General features: G+C 45.0%; 2 protein-coding genes across 4 annotated transcripts in view; one reads left to right on the top strand and one right to left on the bottom strand.

Annotated features, from left to right (window-relative positions):
• Positions 1-2,562: 2,562 nt before the first annotated feature.
• On the bottom strand, positions 2,563-4,750 carry EPM2AIP1 (EPM2A interacting protein 1). Its single transcript, XM_052636129.1, has one exon. The coding sequence runs from the start codon at positions 4,656-4,658 to the stop codon at positions 2,832-2,834; it is 1,827 nt and encodes a 608-aa protein (XP_052492089.1). The 5' UTR covers positions 4,659-4,750; the 3' UTR covers positions 2,563-2,831.
• Positions 4,751-5,056: 306 nt separating this feature from the next.
• Positions 5,057-26,123, top strand: part of MLH1 (mutL homolog 1) — an 84,525-nt gene continuing 63,458 nt past the window's right edge. For all 3 annotated transcript variants that reach the window (XR_008200659.1, XM_052653134.1, XM_052653194.1), the window contains exons 1-11: positions 5,057-5,261; positions 7,570-7,660; positions 9,734-9,832; positions 13,166-13,239; positions 14,830-14,902; positions 16,000-16,091; positions 17,686-17,728; positions 17,855-17,943; positions 20,140-20,252; positions 22,322-22,415; positions 23,506-23,659. Coding sequence is in view for 2 of the 3 variants with exons in the window: in XM_052653134.1 (XP_052509094.1) it covers positions 5,146-5,261; positions 7,570-7,660; positions 9,734-9,832; positions 13,166-13,239; positions 14,830-14,902; positions 16,000-16,091; positions 17,686-17,728; positions 17,855-17,943; positions 20,140-20,252; positions 22,322-22,415; positions 23,506-23,659 (1,038 nt within the window). In the remaining variant the exon portion in view is untranslated. The remainder of the gene's footprint in view (positions 5,262-7,569; positions 7,661-9,733; positions 9,833-13,165; positions 13,240-14,829; positions 14,903-15,999; positions 16,092-17,685; positions 17,729-17,854; positions 17,944-20,139; positions 20,253-22,321; positions 22,416-23,505; positions 23,660-26,123) is intronic.

The raw sequence follows: 26,123 nt of genomic DNA on the forward strand, positions 1-26,123 counted from the left end.
TAGCAATCAGATACGGGAACCAGGGAAGGTCAAGAAAGGAGACGTTACGTTGGAGTCATTTGCGTACAGTTGGTAACTGAAGGGATGAAAGAAAACAAAAGATCAGCCGAGGAGATGATGTAAACAAGATAGCTTAAAACCAAATGAAAAAATCCCAAGGACACAGATGTTTAAGGGAAAGAGGTGCCTGCAAAGAAGATGGAGAATGCATACTTGGAGATGGTCTCTCCCCAAAGCCAAACTAAGCAAGCATTTCGAGCAGGGTGGTCAGTGGTGGGAAGAGGGTAGGCATATTGACAAGGACTTGGGAAACTTGGTAGAGTGATCAGAGCACAATACGGGACAGCAGGAATACAAATATTTGAAGAAAAATAGTAGGAATGGGAGATATTGGGACACAAAAGAGTTTTTTTAAAAAATAGTACTTACTCTAACTATATTCACTGATATGACAGGATCAGTAACAGCTATTTTATAAAACATAACTTGTAAAGACTGCCATGCAGTTACAGAATTACTTAGTACAGAAAACAGTAAAATATACATTTTACAAACAAGGCTAACTTATATAGCAAATTCTCTATTGTTCAGGGTTAATTTAAAATTCTGGGCTTATATCTCCCCCACAGTCAGTGACTACAGAACTAATTTTATGATCACCCTAAGCAAAACATATAATGGAACTTCACAAAATGTACAAAACTTCAGTATTTGAGGAACTGGAGTTAGAAAGCAGAAGCAGCTTCCAGGTCTTCTAACTATCCTTTCCATAACGCGCCTGCCAAGTGAATACTCCAAACTGCTGGAAAATTACCGGCAGATGTTTTTGTTCTTTTTTTTTTTTTTTAATCTGTTTCTCCAGATGTTTAAGCTTACTCCCTGTTAACCCAAATCTTAACTTGACCATTCTCGCTAAGTATCTTAGTAATATAGAACACTTTTTTTTCTGCCCTAATGTGTGTAATAAGACATATGTGGAATTATGTGTAATAGAACAGAGCCCTTTAATCTGGCCCAGTGCCAACTATTGATTTATAAATGCTACTGTGAGCTACCAGAATCTATCAGGGCCTTGACTGTATCTTACCAGCCAAATCTGGAATGCTGGAATTCATTTCCGCCATCAAATGTTATCACTTAGCCTAACTTGCCCTTCTAATTCTGCTTCTACCGGTAATTTGCCTTCTCCTTCAAAATCAGATGACGTACTCGGGTGGGGGGCGGTCTGCTGGAACTTTGGGAGGAGTAAGTTTCTACTGTACTGTGCTATCCTATGCCCCCATGGGGAGAGTGTCATTCATGCTTCCATGCCAGCAGAACCTCCTCCTAATGAATGTCATAATTAACACCAGTCTCCTTTTCCCCCTACATTCTAAAGGAGGAGATACTGTCTGATTGAGAACCACTGGCAAGATTTTGGTTCTATTTTGATTGCTCAGGGTTCAATTCCTTCTAAATTCGTTTATTCTGGTTCCTTGAATTTGCTGAATTAGTGACCATAGAGACATGCACTCCAAGAGTTACGACAGGACTTGAGCACACGTTTTCAAATTGTACTTGAGCAGATCTCTAAGTTGGGTCCTGTCCTTAAATCATTTCACATATTTGGCTTTACCGTAAGATTTTTTAATGGCTAACATAAATTTAAAAATGACTGTTTTAGTCCAAAGCAGGTGTCTCACTAAAAAGTATGGAACTGCTACAATCAGTAAATAAAGCTGCTTCTGGAGAGTTAAAATATTTCCCCTTGTGCAGTCTTAAATACACAATGTGTGAGACAATGGCAGGTTGATAATAAATCCATTTAAAGTCACAAACAACATTTGATACATCACGTTAAAATAGAGGATTGCCTTTTAGCAGATTTCTTTATAAAGCCGTAGCACCCAGGCCGATGGGACAAATAAGCTAAAATAGCTCACACCTCCTGATCCTGCGATGCAAACATCTCTTTCTCATCCTTTTTGACAGGGCTAAACTGTCTAGAGTACAAAAAAGAATGACTAGTGGGCAGCCCCTAAGAGTCTATACTTACCATAGTCTTCTACAGGCAAGCTCATAAAAACGGCACCCGACTGTGAAGCATTCAGGGGAAACTGCCAAAAGCTGGTTAGTCTGATCTCCAAACTGTAAAAGCCTCTTAAACCAGCAATTTAAAACAATTCTTGCTCCTCTGACTAAAACTTTACTCAAACTGAGTAAAATTTCCTATCATTATCGCTACCATGGGGCAGGGGAAGGTGAAAGAGAGGAAATATGTCTAAAGTAAGTAAATATATTTACTTTAGATTCAGAAACATGTCTAAAAAAAAAGTCTCCCAACATTTTGATAATTAGACAAAACACCTCTACTGTATGTACGTTCCTCCTTTGCAGAAGCTTCTGCAGTTGCTGTGTGAGTTTCTGCAAACTGGCTCAAACATATATTTAAGAAGCTGATACTTTCAGACTATACGCATCAGAATTTTAACACTTTTTTGGTTAAAATAAGAGCAAAAGCTTCTTCGAGACACCTTAAAAGCAGACTTCTGATTCAACTCACATTTTAGTACTAAACTTTAAAAAAAACAATTATATAATAAAACCAAAAGATAATGACTTTGCCATGAAATTCAGTTTTAGAAAAAAAAGGTATCTGCAGGTGTCAGTCCCACGCTGCCTCGAGATGGGAAAAAGAAAAAAAATCTGTCTAAAGCGTGTCAATTGTGATCAATTTTGATGAAGAACGTGATGCCTTCCCACAATCCAAATTAGCACACTTGAAAATCAAACAGATGTTTGCTTTCAGAATTGGATTCTTGTTGAGTATTTCAATGTTGTACTACAACAGTTTATGGATTGGATTCATTTCTTCCTCTCACAAGATCATCCCAGCGCGGCTCTATTTCAGTGGTGGCAATCCGAAACAGGGCGTGGAGGTGTTCGTCTGTCAAAGGCTGGCTCAAAGTGTGTTGGTTTCGAGTCAAATATGAAAAAGCTTTTTCACAGATTTTGCTGCTATCAAACAAGGATGCCACCTTACAGGCAACCCCTTTGATAATCGGGTAAGATTCCGCAGACAGTCCAGCATAGAACTGCCCTAAATCTTTGGTTCTGTATTCCTCCCAAAGGTTAGCACTTGCCTGAAGTTTTGTGAGTTCCACCCTTACTGAAATAGGTGCATATTCAGGTTTAAAGCTAAATGGATTAGCAAAAAGCTCTAAGTCCTTCTTAATGAACTTGAGGTCCTTGAAATGTCGCTCAAACTCTTTCTGTAGGCGACAGATCACCCCTCGATACCTCTCAAGATCGAGTATTTTTTCATCTTCTTGAAGATTCTCTTTAAGCTCATCAACCACTTGGCTCAAGGCAGCGAAATGGGTCAGATTTTTTTCTTCGACTTGTCTCTGAAGTAAATTCAGCTTCACCTCAAAGGCACAGATATGGTCAAAGGCGGCGGCAGCGAAGACTTTGTTCACTCTCAGTAGTTCGCTGATTTCTCCAAGGTGGTCCATAATATCCACCAGGAAGCCGAAGTCACAGAGCCATTCCTTGTCTGTGAAATGGACCGTCGTGGCTCCTATCGAGACCAAGAATGTTTCTATCTCTTTTCTTAAGGAAAATATTAGTTTCAAAGTCTTCCCTTTCCTAAGCCAGTTGTTTAGACAGCGTCCGTTAACCCTTTCACCGTGCTCTGATTCAGATTCAGTCAGTAAAGCCTGAAATTCCGGCCGCCTCACGCCTCTGGTCTTAATCAAAACTATCCATTCAGATACGGCATTTATGATCTGATTAACATCCACATCGTAGGAGCTCAACAGTTCCAAGTGAAGAAATCCCGAATAGTGGATCACATTCCAACAGTTGGGGCTTACAGCCTTTTCTCTCATGTATGACACCAGTCCTGAGTTCTCACCAATCATCCTCAGAGTGTGGGTCGTGGTCAGTCCAACCATGCGCTGCAGGCTAAGCCCGGCCGTCTGCAGGGCCTCAAGGATTGCCGCCATGAGGGCGCCAACACTGAAGTGATGAGTCAAGTTGATTATGGTCAGAAGCTCTTCGTGCACTTCCAAATCGTGGCCGACGCCGCGGACAAAGACCAGCAGGTAGTTCTCATACGCCACAAAAGCTTGGTCGTCCAAGGCAAGGGAATAGGCTTTAAAGTCCTTGGCTCGGTTAAAAAGTTGACTGCGTAGATTCTGGTGAATGTCCAGGACCCTCTGCCGCGTGGTCTCTGGAGATAAATCGATGCCATCCATAACGCCTACGTGGTCGGGCAGCACGTCTCTCAGCATCACCGCCATGCACCGGTGCACAAAGTCCCCCTCGCCCCAGCCGCAACCCTTCAAGGCCAAGAGGCGGGCGAGTCCCAGGCCTGCACGAGCTATTCTCTGCTCCGGAGTGAGCGGGGCGGCCTCCGGCAAGTCGCCCCGACGCAGACGCTCCACCAGCGCCGCGCGCTCGTCCTCCGCTACATACCGCTCGTAGTACTCGTGCTCGGCCTCGTAGTGCTGCTTGACGTCGGGTTCGCCCGCTGCTGCGACCAGGCGGCGACAGACCAGGCACAGGGCGCCCTCGCCCTCCGGAGGCTCCACCACCAGGTACCGCTGGGTCCACTCGGCCCGGAACGCCCGAGACTCGTCGATTTCCATTTTGCTCCTCTTGGGCGTCATCCACATTTCACGGAGGCCACAGGAGATGGGCCGACCTCTGGGAGGCCGCAAGCAAAGGGGGAAGGAGGAGCAGAAGAGGGGCCCCAAGCACCTCCTCCGCTCTGCGCCAGATCACCCCAGCGGCGGACACCAACCTGGGGGACCCGCGCGTCCTTTCCTATTGGCTGGAGATTTCGTATCCCCTAGCCCCAGGCAGGAGCCAATAGAAAGAGCAGGCAGCGATTGCAAGCGCGCAGGCGCACATCCTTCTAGCTGCGAGGCGAACGGAAGCCGTGTTAGGGCGGGACTAAGAAACCGGAATCACGGACTTAACGGGCATTAGAGCTGCCCAATCAGTAGCTTCCTGGTCCGGAAGTGACGCTACCGCCCGAGGGTTAGTCTGGATTTCGTCAACAGGATTGAGGGAAGGACGTGGGCAAGAAACTGTATGGAGATTGGCTGGAGGTACTTCCAGTGAGCTTCACGCCGTGACCCGGGATCGTCTGGCGCCAAAATGTCGCTTGTAGCGGGGGTTATCCGGAGGCTGGACGAGACAGTGGTGAACCGCATCGCGGCAGGGGAAGTTATCCAGCGGCCAGCTAATGCCATCAAGGAAATGATTGAGAACTGGTACGAAGGGAGTCAAGGCTTTCTCCAAGGCCACTACATAACGGACCGCTGCTACGGATGGCGCGGACACGCCTCCCTGCCCTGAACCCAAGAATGTGTGGTTGCGGGGCGGAGGCCCAGGCTGCTGTCTGCTCCCCTCACGTGTCCTCGAGCGTTGTCGCGAGACTTTAGGGTTGTTGGGGGAGCAAGGACAGTAAACCAGTATTGTTTTAATGATGCTATTAACTAAGAAACCCGTTAAAAACTATATATGCAGAAGGTGCAAGTTTTTGAATGTCTAAAAGTTTTATAATTTAAATTCCTTTCTTCTTTCAAACGGTACCATGGGTTATCAGTTTCTTGCTTATTCCTGAAATCCATCTACGTTCAACAGTACAATTCACTTTTGAGTTATATTCAAACTTAATTGCTGGGATTTTAGGCGAGAACAGTGAACTTAGGGTTTAATTTGTGATTTTCCTATTATTGCCTGGTTAGTTCACTTTCACTTTTCACTTTCATGCATTGGAGAAGGAAATGGCAACCCACTCCAGTGTTCTTGCCTGGAGAATCCCAGGGACGAGGAGCCTGGTGGGCTGCCGTCTATGGGGCCGCACAGAGTCGGACACGACTGAAGCGACTTAGCAGCAGCAGCAGCAGCAGTCCCCATTTAGGATTTTTAAAATTAACTTATTTTAATTAGAGGCTAATTACTTTACAATATTGTTGTGGTTTTGCCATACATTGACATGAATCAGCCATGGGTGTACATGTGTTCCACATCCTGAATCCCCCTCCCACCTCCCTCCCCATCCCATCCCTCTGGGTCATCCCAGAGCACCAGCCCTGAGCACCCTGTCTCATGCATTGAACCTGGACTGGTGATCTGTTTCACGTATGATAATATACATGTTTCAATGCTATTCTTTCCAATCACCCACTTAGGATTTTCCTACCCTTTTTGCAGAGTCACTTTGAAGATCCCTTATCTTTTGGGGGTATTCCGGGAATTCTGAAGTTTAGAACTGTCGCACAACCATTGTGGAGGGAAGAGGTTAAAAACGTGGAAAGAAGGTTAGGTGTAAACTAAACTTCAAAAAGGACAGAGACTCGTAGTATACCTAAATGTGTCGGATCCTTTGTGTTGAAATGCATTGATGTGGGGCTTTCCCGGTGGTCCAGTGGCTAAGATTCCGACCTCCCAATGCAGAGGGCTGGGGTTCAGTCCCTGGCCAGGGAACTAGATCCCACATGCTGCAACTAAAGATCCTGTGTGCTGCAAGCTAAGACCTGATGCAGCCAAATATTAAAAAAAAAATGCATTGATGTTAATACAATCCATACGTTAAAGGGGAAAGAAAATGTTCCAGTTGGAAGGTTTGTAAAGGGATTCTTCTGAAAACATAAACAACCGTGGGGGTAATGAAAGAACAGTGGGTCAGAAAGGACCACCAGAAGAAAGGAAGAGAATTAGAAGGTGGACAAAAGAAGAAGCAGGGAACCTGAGCATTGTCTCTCCTTTTGACTTTACTTACATAGTTGGCAAAGGCTGGCTTTTGTTTCTCCAATTTTAGAATTAACTAACAGCAATTTAAGTGTGTTGAGGTACCGTTCAGGAACACTACACACTGGCTTACACTTCTCTTAAGAAATATTATATGGAGTCTAGCTCTGCTGTTTTTAATACACAAGTTGAGGTGGCTAAATGAAACTTCAATTCAGGGACTCCTGAGTAAGTTCTTTGATATTTAAGTAACTTATTATCTTATTTCTGAATAAATAATTGTCTTCCTAAGGAGGAGGTAACTTCTCTTTCTCATGTAGCCCCAGGCTGATTTATTTTCTCTTGCTCTATAGATGCTCTATGCTTGTAGGCTATTCTTTGAAGGGGTAATAAGGTGTATTTAATTTTCTGCAGCATCATTTTTTTCTTTCTCCTAACATATCTTTTCATAAAGAGGTTAGTGGAGAAAAACTTATAGAATTTTTTACTTAGTGACATTTTATAAGGGTCATGTAGGATCCTGGGGCTGAATAAAGTTTGAGTAACAGATGGTAATTAGTTTAGAACTAGAGGAGCAGAAATATCACTGAATGTCCTATTGGAAGTGATGGTTGCCCCCTCTCCCCTTCTCTTCTTCCCCTCCCTCTCTCACAACATGTAAGCTGATAACATTGTGGTCTCAGAGCCTTTAAGACAAAAGAAAAACACATTCATCAGTCTTGTATTTGTCTGAAATTTGTTCTTGTGCCTTGATTCATTTTAAAATATGTGCATTGGAGAGTAACTGCAGACTGATAAATTACTATTTTTTGTTTGATTTGCCAGTTTAGATGCAAAATCCACAAGTATTCAAGTGGTTGTTAAAGAGGGAGGCCTGAAGTTGATTCAGATTCAAGACAATGGCACTGGGATCAGGGTGAGTAAAACCTCAGAGCAGCAGGATGTTTGTGTGCTTCTTGTGTTGCATCTGCAGGAAGTGGTGGAACTTTGCCCTGTTCTGGAAACTTCAGGCTTTTATGGATGGGATTGTTTGAGAACTTCAACACCAACAATAAATATTTATTGAATACCTATTCCATGCCGGGCAGTGTTTAGGAGAGTAAGGAGGTCAGGGATCGAGCCATGAGGCCGTTTAAAGGTTGAGTGTTCTGAGCAGAGAGAACGATACACAAAAAAACGGCAAAATGGGAGCTTGCCTGACATGCTGAAGGACTAGCAAGGAGCTTGGGGTGCCTAGAGCAGGGTGGTGGGGGAGTGCAAGGGTAGCAGGAGAGGAGGTCTGAGGGGAGCAGGCTGAGCATGCAGGAACCTGTGGGACCTTCTGCAGTCTTTGGCCTTTACTCTGGATGAGGAGGGATATGATTAGAACATTTTGAGCCAAGAGGTAACATGGTTTGACAAGTTGTATAAGAACTCTTCTCTCTGCAGTGTGGAAAATAGACTGTAGCAGGGCAGGACAGAAGCAGTGATATTCTTTGTTGGTGATGATGAACAAAGCTCTCAGAATTTGCTGGTGTAGGAAGTAAGAGAGAGGAGTCAAGAATGACTTCAAGGTTTTGGCCTGTGCAAATAGAAAAAGAAGCTGCCATCTACTGATGGGAAGGCTATGAAACAGGCGGATTTGGGAAGATCAGAAATTCATCTGGGGGTGTGTTAAATTTAAGATGCCTGTTAGCTGGATCCATGTGTGAGTTTGAAGTGCAAAGTAGAGGTTTGCGCTGGAGATACAAATTTGGTGTATTTGCATTTAATGGTATTAAAAGCCATGAGACTCACATGAAGAGAAACTTGACATGATTAGTCATTAGGGAAATAGAAATAAAAACTTCAGTGAGATCCCACTTGACATCAGTTAGGATGGTTGTTATAATTGATTAATTAATAAAAACATTGTCACCATATCCTGCCTGCCATGTGCTTCATACAGTGGGGTGTCACTCCCGGACCTTTCTTCAGATGTGTAAGCTCCCTCATCCATTAAACCTTTGGTGTCTCAAAAAGGAAATTTTGGCAAGGATGTTGAGACATTGGAGCTCTTGTACATTGCTGGTGGGAGTATCAAATAGTGCAGCCACTGTGGAAGAAAATTAAACAATTGGCATATGATCCAGCAATTCCACTTCTGGGTTTATAGCCCAAAGAGTTGAAAGCAAGGTCTTAAAGAGATTTGCACACTCATGTTCATAGCAACATATTCATGATATTCCAAAGGTGGAGGCAACAGATGAGTGGATAAGCAATATATGATAAATACATAGAATGGAATGTTATTCATCCTTAGAAAGGAGTGAATTTTTGACAAACGCTATTACATGGATGAACCCTAAAGACAGATGCTAAGTGGAATTAGCCAGTCACAAAAGGACATATACTATTTGTTTCCACTTACATGGCATACCTAATGTAGTTAAATCTTTAGAATCAGAAAGTAGAATGGTGGTTCCCAGGGGCTTGGGGGAGGGGGAATGGAGAGCTTTTGTTTAATGGGTACATTTTCCATTTGGGGAGATTTCAGAGTTCTGGACATGGAAGTTGGTGATGGTTGCACAATATTGTGAATGTACTTCATACACCTAGAGAGGGTTAAAGTGGTAAATTTTGTTAATTTTTTTACTGCAATTAAATATATCTAAATTTTTAATAAAGGAGTTTCCTAATACAGTAATAATTTTTGTACAATCTGTGAGCCTGCATGAGATCATCAAGAGAATGAGTGTGGACAGAGCAGAGGTCTAGGGATGGAACTGTGGATTATCTGCTGTCAGGGGAGCTGAGACAGAAGCAGCAGGCCAGGCTGAGAACCAGGTGAGTGAAGAGGAGGGAGTGCCAGGGCCTCGTAATTCTGGAGCCCAGAGAGGAGGCTCCTGCTGAGTTAGAACTCTTCTCCCAAGAGCATTTTCTTCCTGGAGTCAGTCAAGAAAAGGGAAATTCAGAAAGATTGGGAAAAACGAGTAACATAATCATTTACTTGTTTCTTTGCACCTTGTAGAAAGAAGATCTTGAGATTGTGTGTGAGAGGTTCACCACAAGTAAACTGCAGTCCTTTGAGGATTTAGCTCATATTTCTACGTATGGCTTTCGAGGTGAGGTAAGCTGAGGATTGAAGCAGAGTATAAATATCCTCCTGTGATAATATTTCTGCCATTTGTCAGCCTATGTTTCTCAACAGGTCAGTAAGATATCATACTCTTTACTTGTTCAGTTCAGTTCAGTCGCTCAGTCATGTCCAACTCTTTGCAACCCCACGGACTGCAGCACGCCAGGCTTCCCTGTCCATCACCAACTCCTGGAGTTTGCTCAAATTCATGTCCGTTGAGTCGGTGATGCCATCCAACCATCTCATCCTCTGTCATCCCCTTCTCTTCCTGCCTTCAATCTTTCTCAGTATCAGTGTAGTTTCAAATGAGTCAGCTCTTCACATCAGGTGGCCAGAGTACTGGAGCTTCAGCCTCAGCATCAGTCCCTCTGATGAACACCCAGGACTGATTTCCTTTAGGATGGACTGGTTTGATCTCCTTGCAGTCCAAGGGACTCTCAAGAGTCTTCTCCAACACCACAGGTCAAAGCATCAGTTCTTTGGCGCTCAGCCTTCTTTATGGTCCAGCTGTCACATCCATACATGACAGCTGGGAAAACCATAGCTTTGACTAGATGGACCTTTGTTGGCAAAGGAACGTCTCTGCTTTTTAATATTATGTATCTCCAGAGACATCCAAGTCTCCTGATGGAAGAAGACCGTACCACCTACCAAGTTTTCTTGTCCCAAATCAGATGTGAATCTCAGGCAATAGTTAGATCTAAGTACCAGTATACCAAAAGTACAGAGAATGAGGGAGCATGGTACAGGGGGCTGAGACTGGGAAATCACTTGATAAAAAACTTGTTTCCTATAAAGTAAACTGCACAGGGGTAGAAAGGCAAAGAAGGGAGCCAGAATCAAGAGGTTAGGGGGATTTAAGAGGCATATGAGCCAGCTCCAACGTGTAGATATTACTTGGATCCTGATTTGCATAAACAAATTTTTTTGAGACATAATTGAACTCAGATTGATTATTTGATTTTATTGAAAAATTACTGTTAATTTTCTTGATATAAAGAGTTTTATGGGGTTTTAATTTTTTGAGTCCTAATCTTTTAAATTATATTCTGATATATCTATAAATGAAATTATATGGCCTATCATGGGGACTTATGACATAGAAAATGGATAAAGATACTTTTAAGACTAAAATAACTTATATTTTTATGACAATACTCTGGATATAAAGATATCGTTCAGTATATGTAGGACTACATAAATTATAATGGGTACGTACTGTTCTATTACTCATATGTACTGTAGTCTATTTAAAGGTTTCCTGTTGAACATTTATGCTCTTTGCCATTTTTTTCATGCCTAATGCTCTGGTGAACATTCACATGTACAGTGTGTTTTGTTCAGTTAATTTTCTTAGGATAAATTTATAGATATAATGTTTGTGAGTAAAAATATGCATATATTTCCAGTAACTTGTATTAGCTTCCTATTGCTGCTCCCCCAAATGACCACAATCTTAGTGGTTTAAAACAACACACATTTGTTATCTTATGATTCTGGAGGTAGGGGACATGGGTATCACTGTGCTAAAATCCAGGTGTTGGTCAGGCAGTGTTCCGGCTGTATTCTGGGGGCTTTGGGGTACCAGAGAAACTGTTTGGGGGTAGTTATTTGGGGGGATGAGAGGGAAGGGAAGGGAAGGGAATGGAGCCAATTATTTTTCATTTTAGGCCTTTTTGTAGTTTTTAAATTTTTTATCATGTGAATGCATTTTTACTTTGATTTTTTTTCTTTTTTTAATTAAAAGGCAGCTTTTTATGACCCAGTTGCCACAATTCTGATCAAATCCAGGTGGTCTGAAGCACCCGCCAGCTCACAGTGATCCCCAAGTTGTTCAGGAAGGAGTAGCATCAGACTGTGAACCTTGAGGTTCCCCTGACTTCAAGTAGGTCTCAGGTCAGCCCTGGCAAAGCAGTTTCGTTCTGACCTTGCAGCTTCCTGAGTCAGTTCCTAAGCCCAGGGCCTTCTGCAGCCTTAGCCCAGTTGTAGGATATCTTTGGGGTTGTGATTAAACAGGGAAGATTTACTGAGGGATTGCTATGTGCCATCCATGGTTCTCAGCCCTTTGTATGTATTAACCCTTTCACACTTGACAACTCTGAAAGAGTAGGTTCTGTTATTATTGCCCTGTTTGACATATTGGGAAACTGACACTCAGACTTTAAGAAGTGTGGCTGGAGTGCACAGCTGGAAAGTGGCAGAATGGGGAACTGAGCCCTGGCAGTTTGACTTCAGAGTCTGTGTTGTTATCCTCTTCCCCCAGTGCCTGTACAAAGGCCCCTGAAGCAGCTGGATCATCTGCCAGTGGCTTGCTTTCTTCATGGTGTTGGGTAGTGTTGTAGTATTGGATGTATTTCATGTCTTTCCTTATCAGAATCTCAAAATCATTAAAAAAAAATCAAGTCTCAAAATTGTTTACACATTTAATAATGAAAATTAGGACTTCTCTATAACTTAGATGGTAAAGAACCTGCCTGCAATGCAGGAGACCTGGGTTTGATCCCTGGGTCAGGAAGATTCTCGAGAAGGGAATGGCAACCTACTCCAGTATTCTTGCCTGGAGAATCCCGTGGACAGAGGAGCCTGGTGGGCTATAGTCGTTGGGGTTGCAAAGAGTCAGACTGAACTGGGTGGAAATTAGCTCATCACAATTCATCAGGGAAACCCAGCTAGGACCTGGTAATCTCTGAGCCTGAGCCATGGTCCTTGTTAATGAACTGAAGCTGCCACCACTGTATTTACTGTTTGCTCAGATGTAGTCACATATCACAATGCTTAGGTTGTGTTTTTTAATGCTGTGATGTCCTGTGAAAGGAGATACAGGTTCCAAAGGGCCAGTGAATCAATCTTGATTTTCAGGGGGAAAAATAGTCATTTAAAAAAAAATTTGTTTCATCTTAATGGAATAATTAAAAATTTTTATTTCTAAACATTAAATTGCTTACAGAAAACAGTTGTGAATACAGTTTACAACATGGTCAATTTGGAGTGGTTCCATTATCCTATTTCTGAAGGCAGCTTTAAAAGTGTTAGAAGACAAGTCATTGAGAATATTAAATATGCCTATAATTCTACACCTGAACACCGTTGCTGTTAACATTAATTCTTGGTTGTGTTTTCTTTTTGGACTTATATATGTATATATTTTTTCCCCTCTTGTTCTAGTAATTATGCTGCAGATTCCATTTGATAGCTTCCTTTTTTTTTTTTTAACGTGTGAGTTAAAAAACAAAAGAGCCAATTTAGGTAACTTCTCCCTTAATGCGAGATGGGGGTGACCCAGGAGTGGGCGTTTCTTTCACTCCATGTCCTTTCCTTCCTTAGGCTTTGGCCAGCATAAGCCACGTGGCTCACGTCACCATTACAACCAAAACAGCTGACGGGAAGTGTGCGTACAGGTATAGTGCTGGCCTCTGCTTAGCGTATAGATTCATCCCGAAACATGCTTTTGGCCTGCAACTCAACGTAATCCTGTCTGAACAAGAATGTTACCTTTTTTTGCCTAGATCTTGGGTACATTTTCTTTCCTCCGTTTGTATTAGTTGATAATCCAAAGGGGTGGTTGTAAGTAATAATCTTCCTTCATGAACTTGTGAAAGGTATGCTGTAACAGATTACAAGTGCCTAGCACCGGGTCTGTTACGCCGAGGAGGGCTGAGTCTCTGGGAGCTGGGATGTCACTCTGCCCCTTGGCCCTTCAGCAGGGCATGGCTTTGGCCTGATTACGCGGCTGTTGGGGGTGCCAGAGGACTGTGACTCCTTAGCTGCCTCTGATCCCCAGCCGCACATGAGTGCCCCTGTGGATTCCTTCCCACAGGTGCCCACTGGCTGTCTCTTGTGCTGGCACAGAACAGGAAGGGGATTCAAGGAATCAAAATCATACCTTTGCTCTCATAACCATTGGCTAGTACTAGTGAAAGATGGGTATTCAAATCTAATTCCTGCCAAAAAGGAGACTTTTTTGCTTATCATACAGAGTGTTGGTTTGTATAGAGAACAGCTTCAGCAGAGGGCAGTTCTGTCTGTTTCTCAGCCCTCTCCCACAGATGAGTGTGTGCCGTCATGGACGATGGAGCATTTCAGTCTGCAGCACTTGGTGCTGAAGGGGGCTGACTAGATGCAGATTGCAGCAGCCCTAGGACCTGGCTGGGCTGATAGGATTAGAATCTCTTCTCACAAATAGGGGAGGCGCTTGTGAGTGAATGTCTTCTGAAATAGCCTGGGGCACAGGCTCCATTTCTTTGCCTCTGGAGTGTTATGCCCCTGCTTGGAACCTCTCATAGCTCCCCCTGTGTGGCAGGATGAAATCCAGAGTCTTCGTCATAGCAGCTCATGCACTCCCCAGGTGCTCAGTCCATCTTTCCAGCCTGTCCCCACAGCCGTGCTGCTACATATTCTAAAACTTCTGTGCTTTTGTCTGTCTTTTCCCTTCCTGGATGGACTTCCTTGCCCTCTCCACTTGAGAAGACAGCAGTCTAGGACCCAGGTGAAGTGTCATCTCTTCTGAGATACTTCCTCCCATCCTACCCCAGGCTCAATGTTTTCCTTCTCTGGACCACTTGACACCTTGTCCCACACTTCAGGGAACAATCTGTCCCCTCACGAAATCAAGAAACTCCCAAGGCCTGTCTCTGTTTCAGGATGTTTACAGGCCTGATACATGATAGCCCTTCAATAAATGATTGCAGAATTATTGAAAAAATGTTACTGTCATCTTAGGCAGTGTCATAACTTTTGTTTGTAGCCCAGAACTCAGAAACTAAAAATGCAGTAGTTGGTAAACAAAAAAAAAAATAGGGATCTTTTTCCCCCTTCTTTGGTACCCATTTAGGATGGTTATGGAAGTAGAAAAATGGAGGAAGCTGGTAACTCGGATAACATATAACATTGCTGTATTTTAATCTGTTGTTGATGTAACTTACTTTTTTACTCTTTGGAGAAGTATCTCTTCTCTATTAGCTACCAGTATCTTTTATGTTTTGTGATAGAGCTCATTACTCAGATGGAAAGCTGAAAGCGCCTCCTAAACCATGTGCAGGCAATCAAGGGACCCAAATCACGGTAAGAATGGTACACAGGACGTGACATTGTTGAGAAAGAGCTTTGTATAAATACTGAAATAAAAGGCAAAGTTGTCTCTGAGTTCTCAAAGGATTGATATAATGAATATTTACTAGTTAATAGAAGCCTCAATATATCACCCTGTAAGAAAGAGAAATGATGATTGATTTTTATCACATGGCAGCCTGCCCACAGCCTCTTTTTTTTAAGAGGCTGGGAGATTCTTCTATTGAGATGGCAGAAATTGGTGGCAGGATAGCTGCCATTGAAAGAACCTTAAACATGACTCCAGAAGACAAGTCCAGAGTCCTAACCTTGCCACTCAGCGGCAGCGTGTCCAGAGGCAAGTCATTTAATGGCCGTTCATCTTACTTTGCTCCTCTAAGAAAGAAAGATGGCATGAGGAATATCTGACCACTCATTCAAAGGGCACACGAGTAACGCAATTGTGTCATTAATCAGGAGAAAGGCTGTTAAGCTGCCTTATTCCTGTGGTGCCATGTTTGGTGTGCTTCTCTTCCAGGATCCCATACATCACCCCGCTATCACGTTACACGTCCCACCCCTGCACCCCCAGCCCCAGCCAGGGCACATCTGCTTGAAGGCCCCAAGCCCTGGGCTTGATGAGGCAGGTCAGGGGCGCAGCAATGAGGAAATGAACGTGTACTTTGCATCTCATGTTAAGCGGGATCTTGTATCTGGGACCACCGTATGATTTCCAAGAACCCCCAAAAGATCTAATAATTATTTCTAGTTTGCAAAAGTTTCATACCATGTGGTGTCACGACGGTTTATAAGTTTATCTTTGCCCCACTAAATCCTGTGCTGTTTTGGGCAGGACTGTGTATTTTATTGGTTGTCTTATTCCCAGCACAAGGCAAAGAGCCTGACGTGGAAGTGGACCCCAGTGCCTATCTGAGAAGTCAGTGAGTTAAGTGGGAGGCTTGCTTTCTCTTGTTAAGGCAGCCCCGTCTCCTGCCCTGTCTTCTAACACTTAGAACTGTGCTGGTGGTGAACATAGTTGGAGTCTCTGCCTCAAGACCATGCTGTATTTCCATATACTGCTGTGAATTTACAAAAATCAACCTTCTGTTCAGGTGGAGGACCTTTTTTACAACATATCCACGAGGAGGAAAGCTTTAAAAAACCCAAGCGAAGAGTATGGAAAAATTTTGGAAGTTGTCGGCAGGTACAGTCCACAACCTGGGCGTGGGTCTCTGAGTCATTCTGTCACCAGAGCAGTGTGTTCTGGTGCTTAGAAATGGAGAAGAGTTGCAGCGCTAAATGGTGAGCAGCAATACCAGCCTGTAAATTGTTTCTGGTCAAAGGTTAGGTCAAGGTTATTCTCTCTCTCTCTCTGAAAGAGAATAACAGTGCAGGAGGTGTTCAGGCTACATTCTCAAGATGTCTTTAAGACAGCCTAAATCTTTTGAGTTTGTGAAAATAAAACTATAGGCAAGGAGGAGAAAATGAATTCTGGGTTTTCTGTCATGTCACCAGGAGAGAGCAGTTGTTTGCTGTATCTGTGAAGGGTCTTTGGTGGCAGGCAAAACAGACTGTAGCTAACCTAGGCCCAAAAGAAATTCATTGAAAGGCTCGGAGTGACTCAGCAAGTAGAAGAAACTGTAGACAGCTGCTTCTTGAAATGGTCAAGAAGCAAGGTGGCTTCAGGGGTTTAATGTAGTGTCTGCGTCCCAACTCTTTTCATTCCTCTCCTGAGTCTGCTCAATGGTGTCTTCTGGGAGAGTGCATCTGATTGGCATAGCCTGGGTCCCCCCGTTGTGTGCCCACATCTGTGGGGAGGTGATTTCTCGATTGACATTCTGAGAAAGGATATACAGGTGGAAGGGGGAGAGGTGGTGTCCCAAAGGAAAGAGTAGGGGCTGTTAACAGGGAGAAGGGACCCAGGGCAGGTGAAAACAGCGTCATGTCCAGGATTGACTTAACCTGCGAGTACAGTGGCTACAGCGTGGCTCTTTGAGCCTGCGAGTCCTTGAGTTGCAACAGAGGTGTGTTACCTATTTCTCAGTATTGCTACAAAATCTAAAGTCAGTAAAACATGTCCCTCTAATAAGGTGGAATGGACTTTGTTAGATAAAGTCCACTTTGTTAATAAAGTGGAATGGACTTCCACATCAAGTTTCTTTGCTTTTTCCCCTGGAGTCATATGAATCAGTATCAGAATGTTAATTAGCTCCTGGAAATAGAGGCATTCTGGATGACTGTTTTGGTTCTAGGTGCGGTAAGTGAACTGTTACTGAATAAGCGCATTTTGCTAGGCACAGTCCTTCAGTTCCTGGGGCCCATGGAGGGAGGAGAAGTAAATGGGAGCCAGTGGAGAAAAGGCTGAGAGATCCTGAAGCGGGACCTCGTGGGGAGGAAGACATGGGTGAAGAGGGGGCTGTGTTAGGGTCTCAGAGAGAACAGTACAGGGGGTGTTCAGGCTACATTCTCAGGAAGTTTTTGAGGGCACTCAGATGAGTTTGAAGATAAAACTAGGCAAGGAGGAGATTGTATTGAAATACCCTCAAGTCTAGTCAGCAATGCATGGAAGCAAAAGGGAAACCTATTTTTTGTTCATTTCTGCCACATTTAGCAATGAGATCTTCATGCAGTCTCTGTTGGTTTATTTTCATGTGGGCAAAACATGATATTTGAAGATATTTTTGTATGTACATATCTTTGTTTAGATTAGTTAACTCCACTGATTAAACTGCAGGGGACTCTTCCTCGTATGGTGCATTTGGCTTCTCTTTTTTACTATTTTGTTTTTTCTCTGCCAGGTATGCAATACACAATTCAGGCATTGGTTTCTCAGTTAAAAAAGTAAGTTCTTAATTTATAAAGAATGGTTATGTATTATAAAAGAAGAAGGGTTGGTTTTTTTTTTTTTAAGAGTTGGCTGTGGAGACAAGGTCATGGTATTTCAGTCAGCCCTGTTCTGTTTATCAGCAAGGTGAAACAGTAGCTGACGTCAGGACCCTGCCAAATGCCACCACCGTGGACAACATTCGCTCCATCTTTGGAAATGCTGTTAGCCGGTATGCTGATAACTTGCATTTTTTAAAATCTTCTGTGTTCTGTCACATTATTTTGGAATCTGTTTACACTTGCCTGAAGAATTTTCTTTAACCAAGTACAGGCTTGTTTTTATGCTTCAGGCTTGTCGTGCTTCAGATTATTTCGTATAATCAGTGCTTCTTGGGTGCACGTCATCTCCTAGGTGGTCTGGCTGCAGACTGTGTGTTTTTTTTAGGTCTCTGTCTTCAGAACATCTCTGGTGTAGAAGAATTCTGTCCTCCGTTGTTCCTGCTTGTCCTGTATTTTCATAATTGTCACTTGGATTGCATGTATTACCACTCAGCATTTATTGATTGCCTCCCATATTCTGGGCTTTGTGCCAGAAGTTAAAGATATAAAGACAAGTAAAATGTTTCTGCCCTTGAAGACTTTCCTTTCTGGTGGCAAGCAGTGTCATGTCCCTAGATCTTCATGGTCAAAGCCTCAGCAGGAAAATTGCTTGTATTCTCGATTTCTCATGGCACTCCCCTTGATGGGTGAAAGCTGCTGTTTCCAATACATATCCGTAGCTTAATCTCAGGGCTTTGCAAAGCCCAAAGTGTCTGCGTCATAATCTGAGGGGACAGTACTAAGCGCCTTCTGTATGCCAGGCAGGCCCCGGAAGCTGGAGGTACACAGATGAATGAGACTGCCCCTGACTTCGCCTTTTCCAACAATCTTAAAAGCGGGAGCAGTAGTCCCACGACTGTTTTCTATTCCAAAGGGGACAAATTACTCACCCTTTGAACAAAACCAGTTTCCTAACTAGAGAACGGTCAATTTGCTTTTAATTACCCTTTTGTTACTAATCAAGTGTTAAAGAATTATTTTTCCAGTGTGCTCCCAGAGCAAACAGAGAGTTCTGTTGACCAAATTTTAAGACCCAGTGAAACTTTTAAGAGCTCCTTGGCCAGATTCTAAGATTCAGAATTAGTTGTTATGAAACTCTTAGAGAGTATAAGAAACTGGAAATCCCACGGAGGAGCAGCTCCCAAAAGAGGTTTCCAGAAAACCAGCCTCTTTTTTGGGGAGAGAGGGCCTGCTGGTTCGCTGTGTGGGGAAGCATGGGAAGCTGTGCTCTGCGCAGACTTGGAGTACACACACTGCCTGTGGAGCATCAGCCATCCTTCTAGCAAGTGTGTAATGAGCTTCTGCTCCTTGCTGGCCACTGTGCTGTGGGGTAGAGATGGGGAGGAGGGAATAAAGCAGGAAGGATTCTTGCCCTCAGACGACTCATACTCTAATTGGAAAGACACAGGAAATAATTACTCCGTTCATTAGGGACTGTGCTCAGTGGCTTAAAGGAAAAGTAAAAGGTGGGGCGTCTCCTGAGATCAGGGAGAGAGATTGTCATGGAAGGCTCTTTGAGGAGGTGATGCCTAGATACGGTGGGTAAGGAGGAATTAACTAGCCGGTGTGCCAAGTCGCTTCGGTCGTGTTTGTGCGAGCCCATGCACTGTAGCCCTCGGGGCTCCTCTGTCCACAGGATTCCCCAGGCAAGAATACTGGAGTGGGTTGCCATTCCTACTCCAGGGGATCTTCCTGACCCAGGGATTAAACCGGTGTCTCTTAGGTGTCCTGCTTTGGCAGGCAGGTTCTTTACTACTAATCGCCACCTGGGAGGCCAAGCCAGCAGAGGGAACGTTCCAGCTGGAGGGACTAGCACTTGGGAGGCCCTCAGGCAGAAATGAGTGTGGCTCGTGGGGGGACCTTGTTTCATCTTAATAGGTGCCCCTGCTCCCTGTTAACACACTCTGAGGGGCACCACACAGGAGGCTGTCATGTTCCCCATCAGCAAAGTAAGAGATTCTCAGCAGAGATGATTTCTTTGGAATCTCGTCTTTGGGACTGAGTTACTAAGGTACATAAAAGTTTCAGCAAAATAACATCTCAGAACTTGACTTGCCATGTCCCAACAGTGACAGTGACGATTGACATATCATAAATGCTTGAAAATAGTAGCTAGGTGGGTGAACGGATGGCTACATGGGTGGATGAGAGGTTGGATAGACGGATGGATGGGTGGGCCTGGACGATCTTAATGAACCAAGTCTCTGGGATCCTTGGCAGAGTCAGTTTATGGGAAGGAGCCCTGATTTTTCCAACTCTGATTCTTTAGAGTGTTTGAATTTTCTAGTTTTTTGAAAAGCCTCAAAATTTCTCTCTTTTCCAACCAGAGAATTGATAGAAGTTGGATGTGAGGATAAAACCCTTGCCTTCAAAATGAATGGCTACATATCCAATGCAAACTATTCAGTGAAGAAGTGCATCTTCTTACTCTTCATCAACCGTAAGTGAGAAAGAGCTACGTGGAGAAATCTCTCCACAGGGAACTTTAAGGGGCCATGGAGGAAATTCTTATCCACAGGTTTGATTACACCCAGGGAAACCTTATGCAGAAATGTGGTTTAATTAGGAAGTAGTTACAGTTTCTGCTCTGAGTCTCCTCAGTCCTCTCACACGTGCTCAGGGTTGGCTGCCAGTTGTGGAGTCTGGTTCTTGCCTCTGAAAGGATGCCCGAGAGAGGGCATCCCAGTCCCTGTGAGCCAGTGCAGCCTCCTCCCTGCTGGCCTCGGAGCCTTACCAGCAGGCCCAGGGCAGACCTTTGTTCTCTTCTTACATCAAGACCCGCTGTTGGAAATTGCCCAGCAGGGCACAGGAAGGGGGTATTTTAGGTGCAGGCAGTGTTTTTTCCTTTTTTTAATTGAAGTATAGTTGATTTACAGTATTGTATTAGTTTTAGGTATACAGTGAAGTGAATCAGTTATACACTTAATGTATATATTTTCAGATTCTTTTCCATTATAGGTTATTGCAAAATATTGAATATAGTTCCCTGTGCTATACAGTAAATCTTTGTTGTCTGTTTAACATACAGTGGTGTGAATTGGTTAATCCGATGCTCCTAATTTATCCCTCTTCCTCCTTTCTCCATTGGTATCCATAAGTTTGTTTTCTATGTCTGTGAGTCTGTTTCTGTTTTGTAAATAAGTTCAATTATAGTAGTTTTTACATTCCACACAAAAGTGATAGAATAATTTGTCTTTGATTTATTTCATTTACTATATTGCTTCAAATGGCAATATTTCATTCTTTTTTATGGCTAATATTCCCACTGTGATATATATATATATATATATATGCACACATAAACGCTTACAAAAATATACACCACGTCTTCTTTGTCCACACATCTGTTCATGGACATTCGAGTTGCTTCCATGTCTTTGCAGCTGTGAATTTTGGGTGCATTTGTATCTTTTTGAATTGAAGTTTTCATTTTCTCCAGATGCTGGATTAAATGGTAACTCTATTTTTAGTTTTTTAAGGAACCTCTGTACTGTTCTCTGTAGCGGCTGAACCAATTTACATCCCTACCAAAAGTGGAGGAAGGTTCCCTTTTCTCCACACCCTCTCCAGCATTTATTATTTATAGACTTTTTAGAGGTTAGGTCAGACTCTTATGTATGTCGATCACTTATCTACACACTGGGCAGGCTCCCTCGGGTGGCAGGGACAAAGAACACTCCTCCAGCATGTCTCAAGTTCAGAAACCTCAGCGGAGGGCCCCTTTTGTTAGGTTACGCAGCACAGCGACATCACTGAGGCAGCTGTGGTGACGTGGTGAGCACTCAGGATAATAGTCTGCTCGCTCATAAGATCACTGCCTCTCTTTCATTGGAAATAAAGAGAGGTGACCCATCCTCCACTCCACCAGGTCAGGACAGCAGATCGTCAGCAGGCCAAGAGTCTGGGGAGAAAAGAGAGCCGTGTTGTCTGAGAATAGATCTTCCTCTGATTTTAGTCCTCTCTCTCCAGCTTTCATCCTTTTCTACCCTCTCAAGCCTACCTCATCTCCTAAATTACTCTCAGCACGCAGTCAGAGATTTGTACCCCCTGAAATGCCTGGAAAATGCAATTGCCCGTAAGTCTCTGTTCAGCTACCCCAGAGTTGGAGCTCCCTGAGCCAGTGTGGCTGCCGCCTCCCCCACCATTCGGCACACCGGCTCCAGTGGTGGTCCTTACCGCGGGGAGCTGGTACTAGTTTTATTCACGAGCGTTTGTTTCCCTGCTTGTAGCCCAGGGTGTATATTTGCAGAATGAGGGTCTGAGCCTGGGCTGCTGGAGAAGGGTGAGGAAGGGGGCAGGGAGGCAGAATTGGCAGTTGCTGCTGCCCTGGGGAGAGGAGGACCCCACGCCCCCAGTGAGGTGCTGGGGGACCATGATGGTAAAGGGGAGCGGATGTGGATGTCACCCCAGCCGTGCTCTTCCTGAGCTGATGTCCTGGCATGGTATTGCTGTGCACCTGTCACCTCACCCTTTAAGACCGATAGGAGCTAACTGCCTTGTATTTTCTAGACCGTCTGGTAGAGTCAGCTTCCTTAAGAAAAGCCATAGAAACGGTGTATGCAGCGTATTTGCCCAAAAGCACACACCCGTTCCTGTACCTCAGGTAAGGCAGCCCTGAATTCCTCACCCAAAACTCGTAGGGAAGAGAAATTCTGTCCCGCTGTCCTCTCTGAAAGAGCCGTGGACTTGTTAATTATTAGCCCAGTGAGAGTGAGCCCCATACCCCACTGGCACAGGGTGTTCCGTTCTTTTCACAGGTGAAAGGCACAGTTTTCCTTTATTTATTCACTTCTGCTGTAGAATCCCACCGAGAGCCTCCCTTGTGCCAGGCAGTATGTTAGTGAAACAAAGGTGAACATCGCCTTGCGCCTGAACCAAGAGGAACCTGCTTTAACCTGGCAGAGAAACCCTTTTCTCCTACGGGTTCGTCCAGCGCCCTCTACCGGCAACACCTCACACCGCCATGCTCCCTTATCGGAGCTTGCAGTGATAGATGCTGGCTTTGACCTGAGGCAGTAAGCTGATGGCACAGACTCTAAACTGACTTTTGTGCAACATTTTAATGTTAGAAAGTTCTCTCATATATTAACTTTTGTATATGTTTTTATCTCCACATAATACTGAACAGTTAAGTAGGGACAGGTTCATGGTTACATATGGGAGAACCAGTCCTGAGAAGTTAACACATTGTTGGGTGGGAAATTTTCGCGGAAACTGACACCTGTCATTGATGAGTTGTTACGTACATGAATATTGAAACACTCTGGTCTATAAAGTTTGGGTAACAAAAGACATATTAATAGGTTGCTGGTCAGTGAATTGTTAAATGCCTTGGCCGTGAGTTATGGAATGAGAAATTCCGCTAGCTCTGGAGTGATGGTAGTAACAGTTGATGGATGATAAATGTGCCGGGTGCATGCGAAGTGCTTTACATGAATTTAATCCCAGCATGTATTAGGTCCAACTCACAGGCATGGAAATCGAGGCATAGAAAGATGCTGTAACCTACCCACAGCCACTCAGCTCTCAAGTAGCAGAGTCAGCATTTGAGCCAAGGTCACTTGGATTTGACCTTGAAGTCTTAACTACGGCATCATTTGGCCTCCCCAAGTCTCCTGCCCACCGCAAAGACTGAGTGAATTTCCCCTGCGTTTCTCACTGTGTTATGTAACTCTTCTCCTTTTTCCTGCCAGTCTAGAAATCAGCCCCCAGAATGTGGACGTCAATGTGCACCCCACGAAGCATGAAGTTCACTTCCTGCACGAGGAGAGCATCCTGGAGCGGCTGCAGCAGCACATCGAGGACAGGCTCCTGGGCTCCAACGCCTCCAGGACCTACTTCACCCAGGTGGGGGGACCTCCCCAGCTCTATCTCCGGTGCCTTTGCCTCTGAAAATGTGCCCTGTCACCCAGAGTGCCCAGACGTTTCACTGTTGCCTTATAGGACTTTCTACTTCTTTGATAATTTTCTTTTTTTTTTTCTTGGCCATGACCTGCAGCATGCAGGGTCTTAGTTCCCTGACCAGGGATCAAATCCATGCCCCCTGCAGTGGAAACTCAGTGTCTTAACCACAGGACCACCAGGGAAGTCCCACTTTGATAGTTTTCTTTCAGCACCTTTCTTGAACCCAACTCTGAAGGTTCATGGTGTTACCCCTGAGCCTGGAGTCGTAAGGCCTTGAGTTCTCTGCCTCTTTCTGAGAGCCTTAGACCGCCTTCCTAGGAAAAGGGGCTGTCTGAAACAGAGTGGGGCGCCTCTCCCCTGCATTCCCCACTGGAGACATTCAGAGGAGGCTGATCCCCCATATCTGGGGCAGAGTGTGGGGGCAGGGCCCTGGGCAGGGCCTTTAGTCAGGCCTTGTTACCACTGTGTGACTGACTTTCCCTGACCGCCACATCTCCCTCAGTAAAGATGGAGCTGGTCACCCCCACACCCAAGGACAGTTATAAGTGGTTAGTGAACAGCAAGTGGAAAATGTCTGGTCCGGGACCTGGCACCATTCAACTTACTACAATTATCCAGGTTCTAAGAGCATTGATTATAAACTGCTCCCCTTCTCTGGGGCCTCAGTTTCCCCATCTGTACAATAAGCAGTGTCTGGTTGCAGCTCTGAGGTGACTGCCCAGAGTAGTGAGAGTGGGTTCATCAGAAGCCAGTGGACACCGCAACTAGAGAAATGGAGCCTTTCCCCTGCTTAAGTCACACTGGGTCCTGCAAGCAGGAAATGGGCTTCTGTGAGCCCTGCTTCTCTGAAAACTTTCAAAATGGCCAAGCAGGTGAGAGTCTCCCCAAGAACATTCATGGTTACCTGCAGAGAGCCTCGACAGGGGGTGGTGTGGGCTCCAGCAGTGAGCAGAGTGCCCTTGGGGCAGCCGCGCCTGCTCGGAGACCTGCACACCTGCAGGTTGTTGGGGCCGAGCGGGGGATGTGCGTGAGCCCTCAGAGCGGGTGCTGAAATGGAAGGGCTCTGTAACTCTCGGTGGTTTTCATCCATTGTTGCTGATTCAGCCTCAGTGCCCTTGACTGCTCCCTCCCCAGATACCCGCAGAAGCCCCCTCATGGGCTGCTGGGGTTGCAGCAGAGAAGGATTCCTCCCTTCACTGAGGCACCCACGGGCTAGAGTCCACATCCCACGTGAGAGAAAAGCAGACTGGGGAGGGAGGGGGCTTTTGTCCCAGACTTGAGCCTCAGAAATGTGAAGGAAGGAATGTGGTGCCTGGGCCCCAAGGCTGAGAAGGAATTAGGTGGGCAGAAGGGGACCGGGGTGCACAGGGTGTTTCTGGCAGAGGAGAGGATGAGGATACAGGCCCAACCGGGTGGTGGGGGAGGGCTGCAAGATAACAGGTGTTGAGGATCTGAATGCTCAGCGTGCTGTCAGCATTCTCCATGCTGGCTGCCTGATGGGAATCACCTGGGCCCTCCCCGAACCAGTAAATCTGTCTCAGGGGTGGGTCTGGGCGTCGGTAGCTTTTAAAAGCTTGGCCAGGCATGGGCATGTATAGGTGGGGTTAAGCAACACTGGGCATGTGTGAAGGCATGTGTGAAGGCCTACGCTCACTGCAGAGTTCAGGTCAGTTCGAGGGGTTTTATCAGCAAGGTAAGGAGTGTAGACTTCAATGTGATGGGAATGGACAGGATCTGGTCTGCATTTTACAGAGAGCTCTCTGGCTACAGCATGGAAAGCGGATGGAAACCCACAGGGACTTGGGCAAAGTGAGGAGGGAACCTGGACAGAGGACGTGCCTCTGATCACTGATCAATAGTTGAAATCTGGAAATACCAGCACCTGGGCCTTGGTTGGCTGGTGGGAAGGGGAGGAGAGGCCTGGAGGAAGGGGTTCACCAGAGTCCCGGGGGCGTCTGTGGCTCTACCAGGAAACGAACCTCTTGACTTCCCTGCTTGTCCTGTCCTGCTTGAGGCAGATTTGTTAGATTCCATTTTATTTCCCGAGATAACTCTGCCTGGGTTCTGACCCGTGTATCTTTAGAAGGAAGGTGGGTTTCTGGATCAGAGGACCCGCCTCTGTCGGTCGGTTCACTGTTCTGGGTGAAGGTCTCCAAACTCAGACTGTCCCCGCTCCCCTGGGGTCCTCAGAACACCTTCTTGCCCTGGCTCCTCACTTTCTGGCCCTGGGTTGCCTTCCTCCTCCTCCCCAGCTTGGACCTTGCACTTCGCTCCTGGGGCCAGGGCAGCAGCAGCCCTGGTTTGCTGGGTTGCCGTTCGGTGTGAAAATTGGGAACCCTGGTGGTGCTTGTGGTTTGTTCCAGCTCCGTCATGTTGGACGAGGTGTTTTACTTTTCTGGACTTTAAA

This window comes from Budorcas taxicolor, chromosome 1 (genome assembly GCF_023091745.1).
Source record: "Budorcas taxicolor isolate Tak-1 chromosome 1, Takin1.1, whole genome shotgun sequence".
NCBI classification, from domain to species: Eukaryota; Metazoa; Chordata; class Mammalia; order Artiodactyla; family Bovidae; genus Budorcas; species Budorcas taxicolor.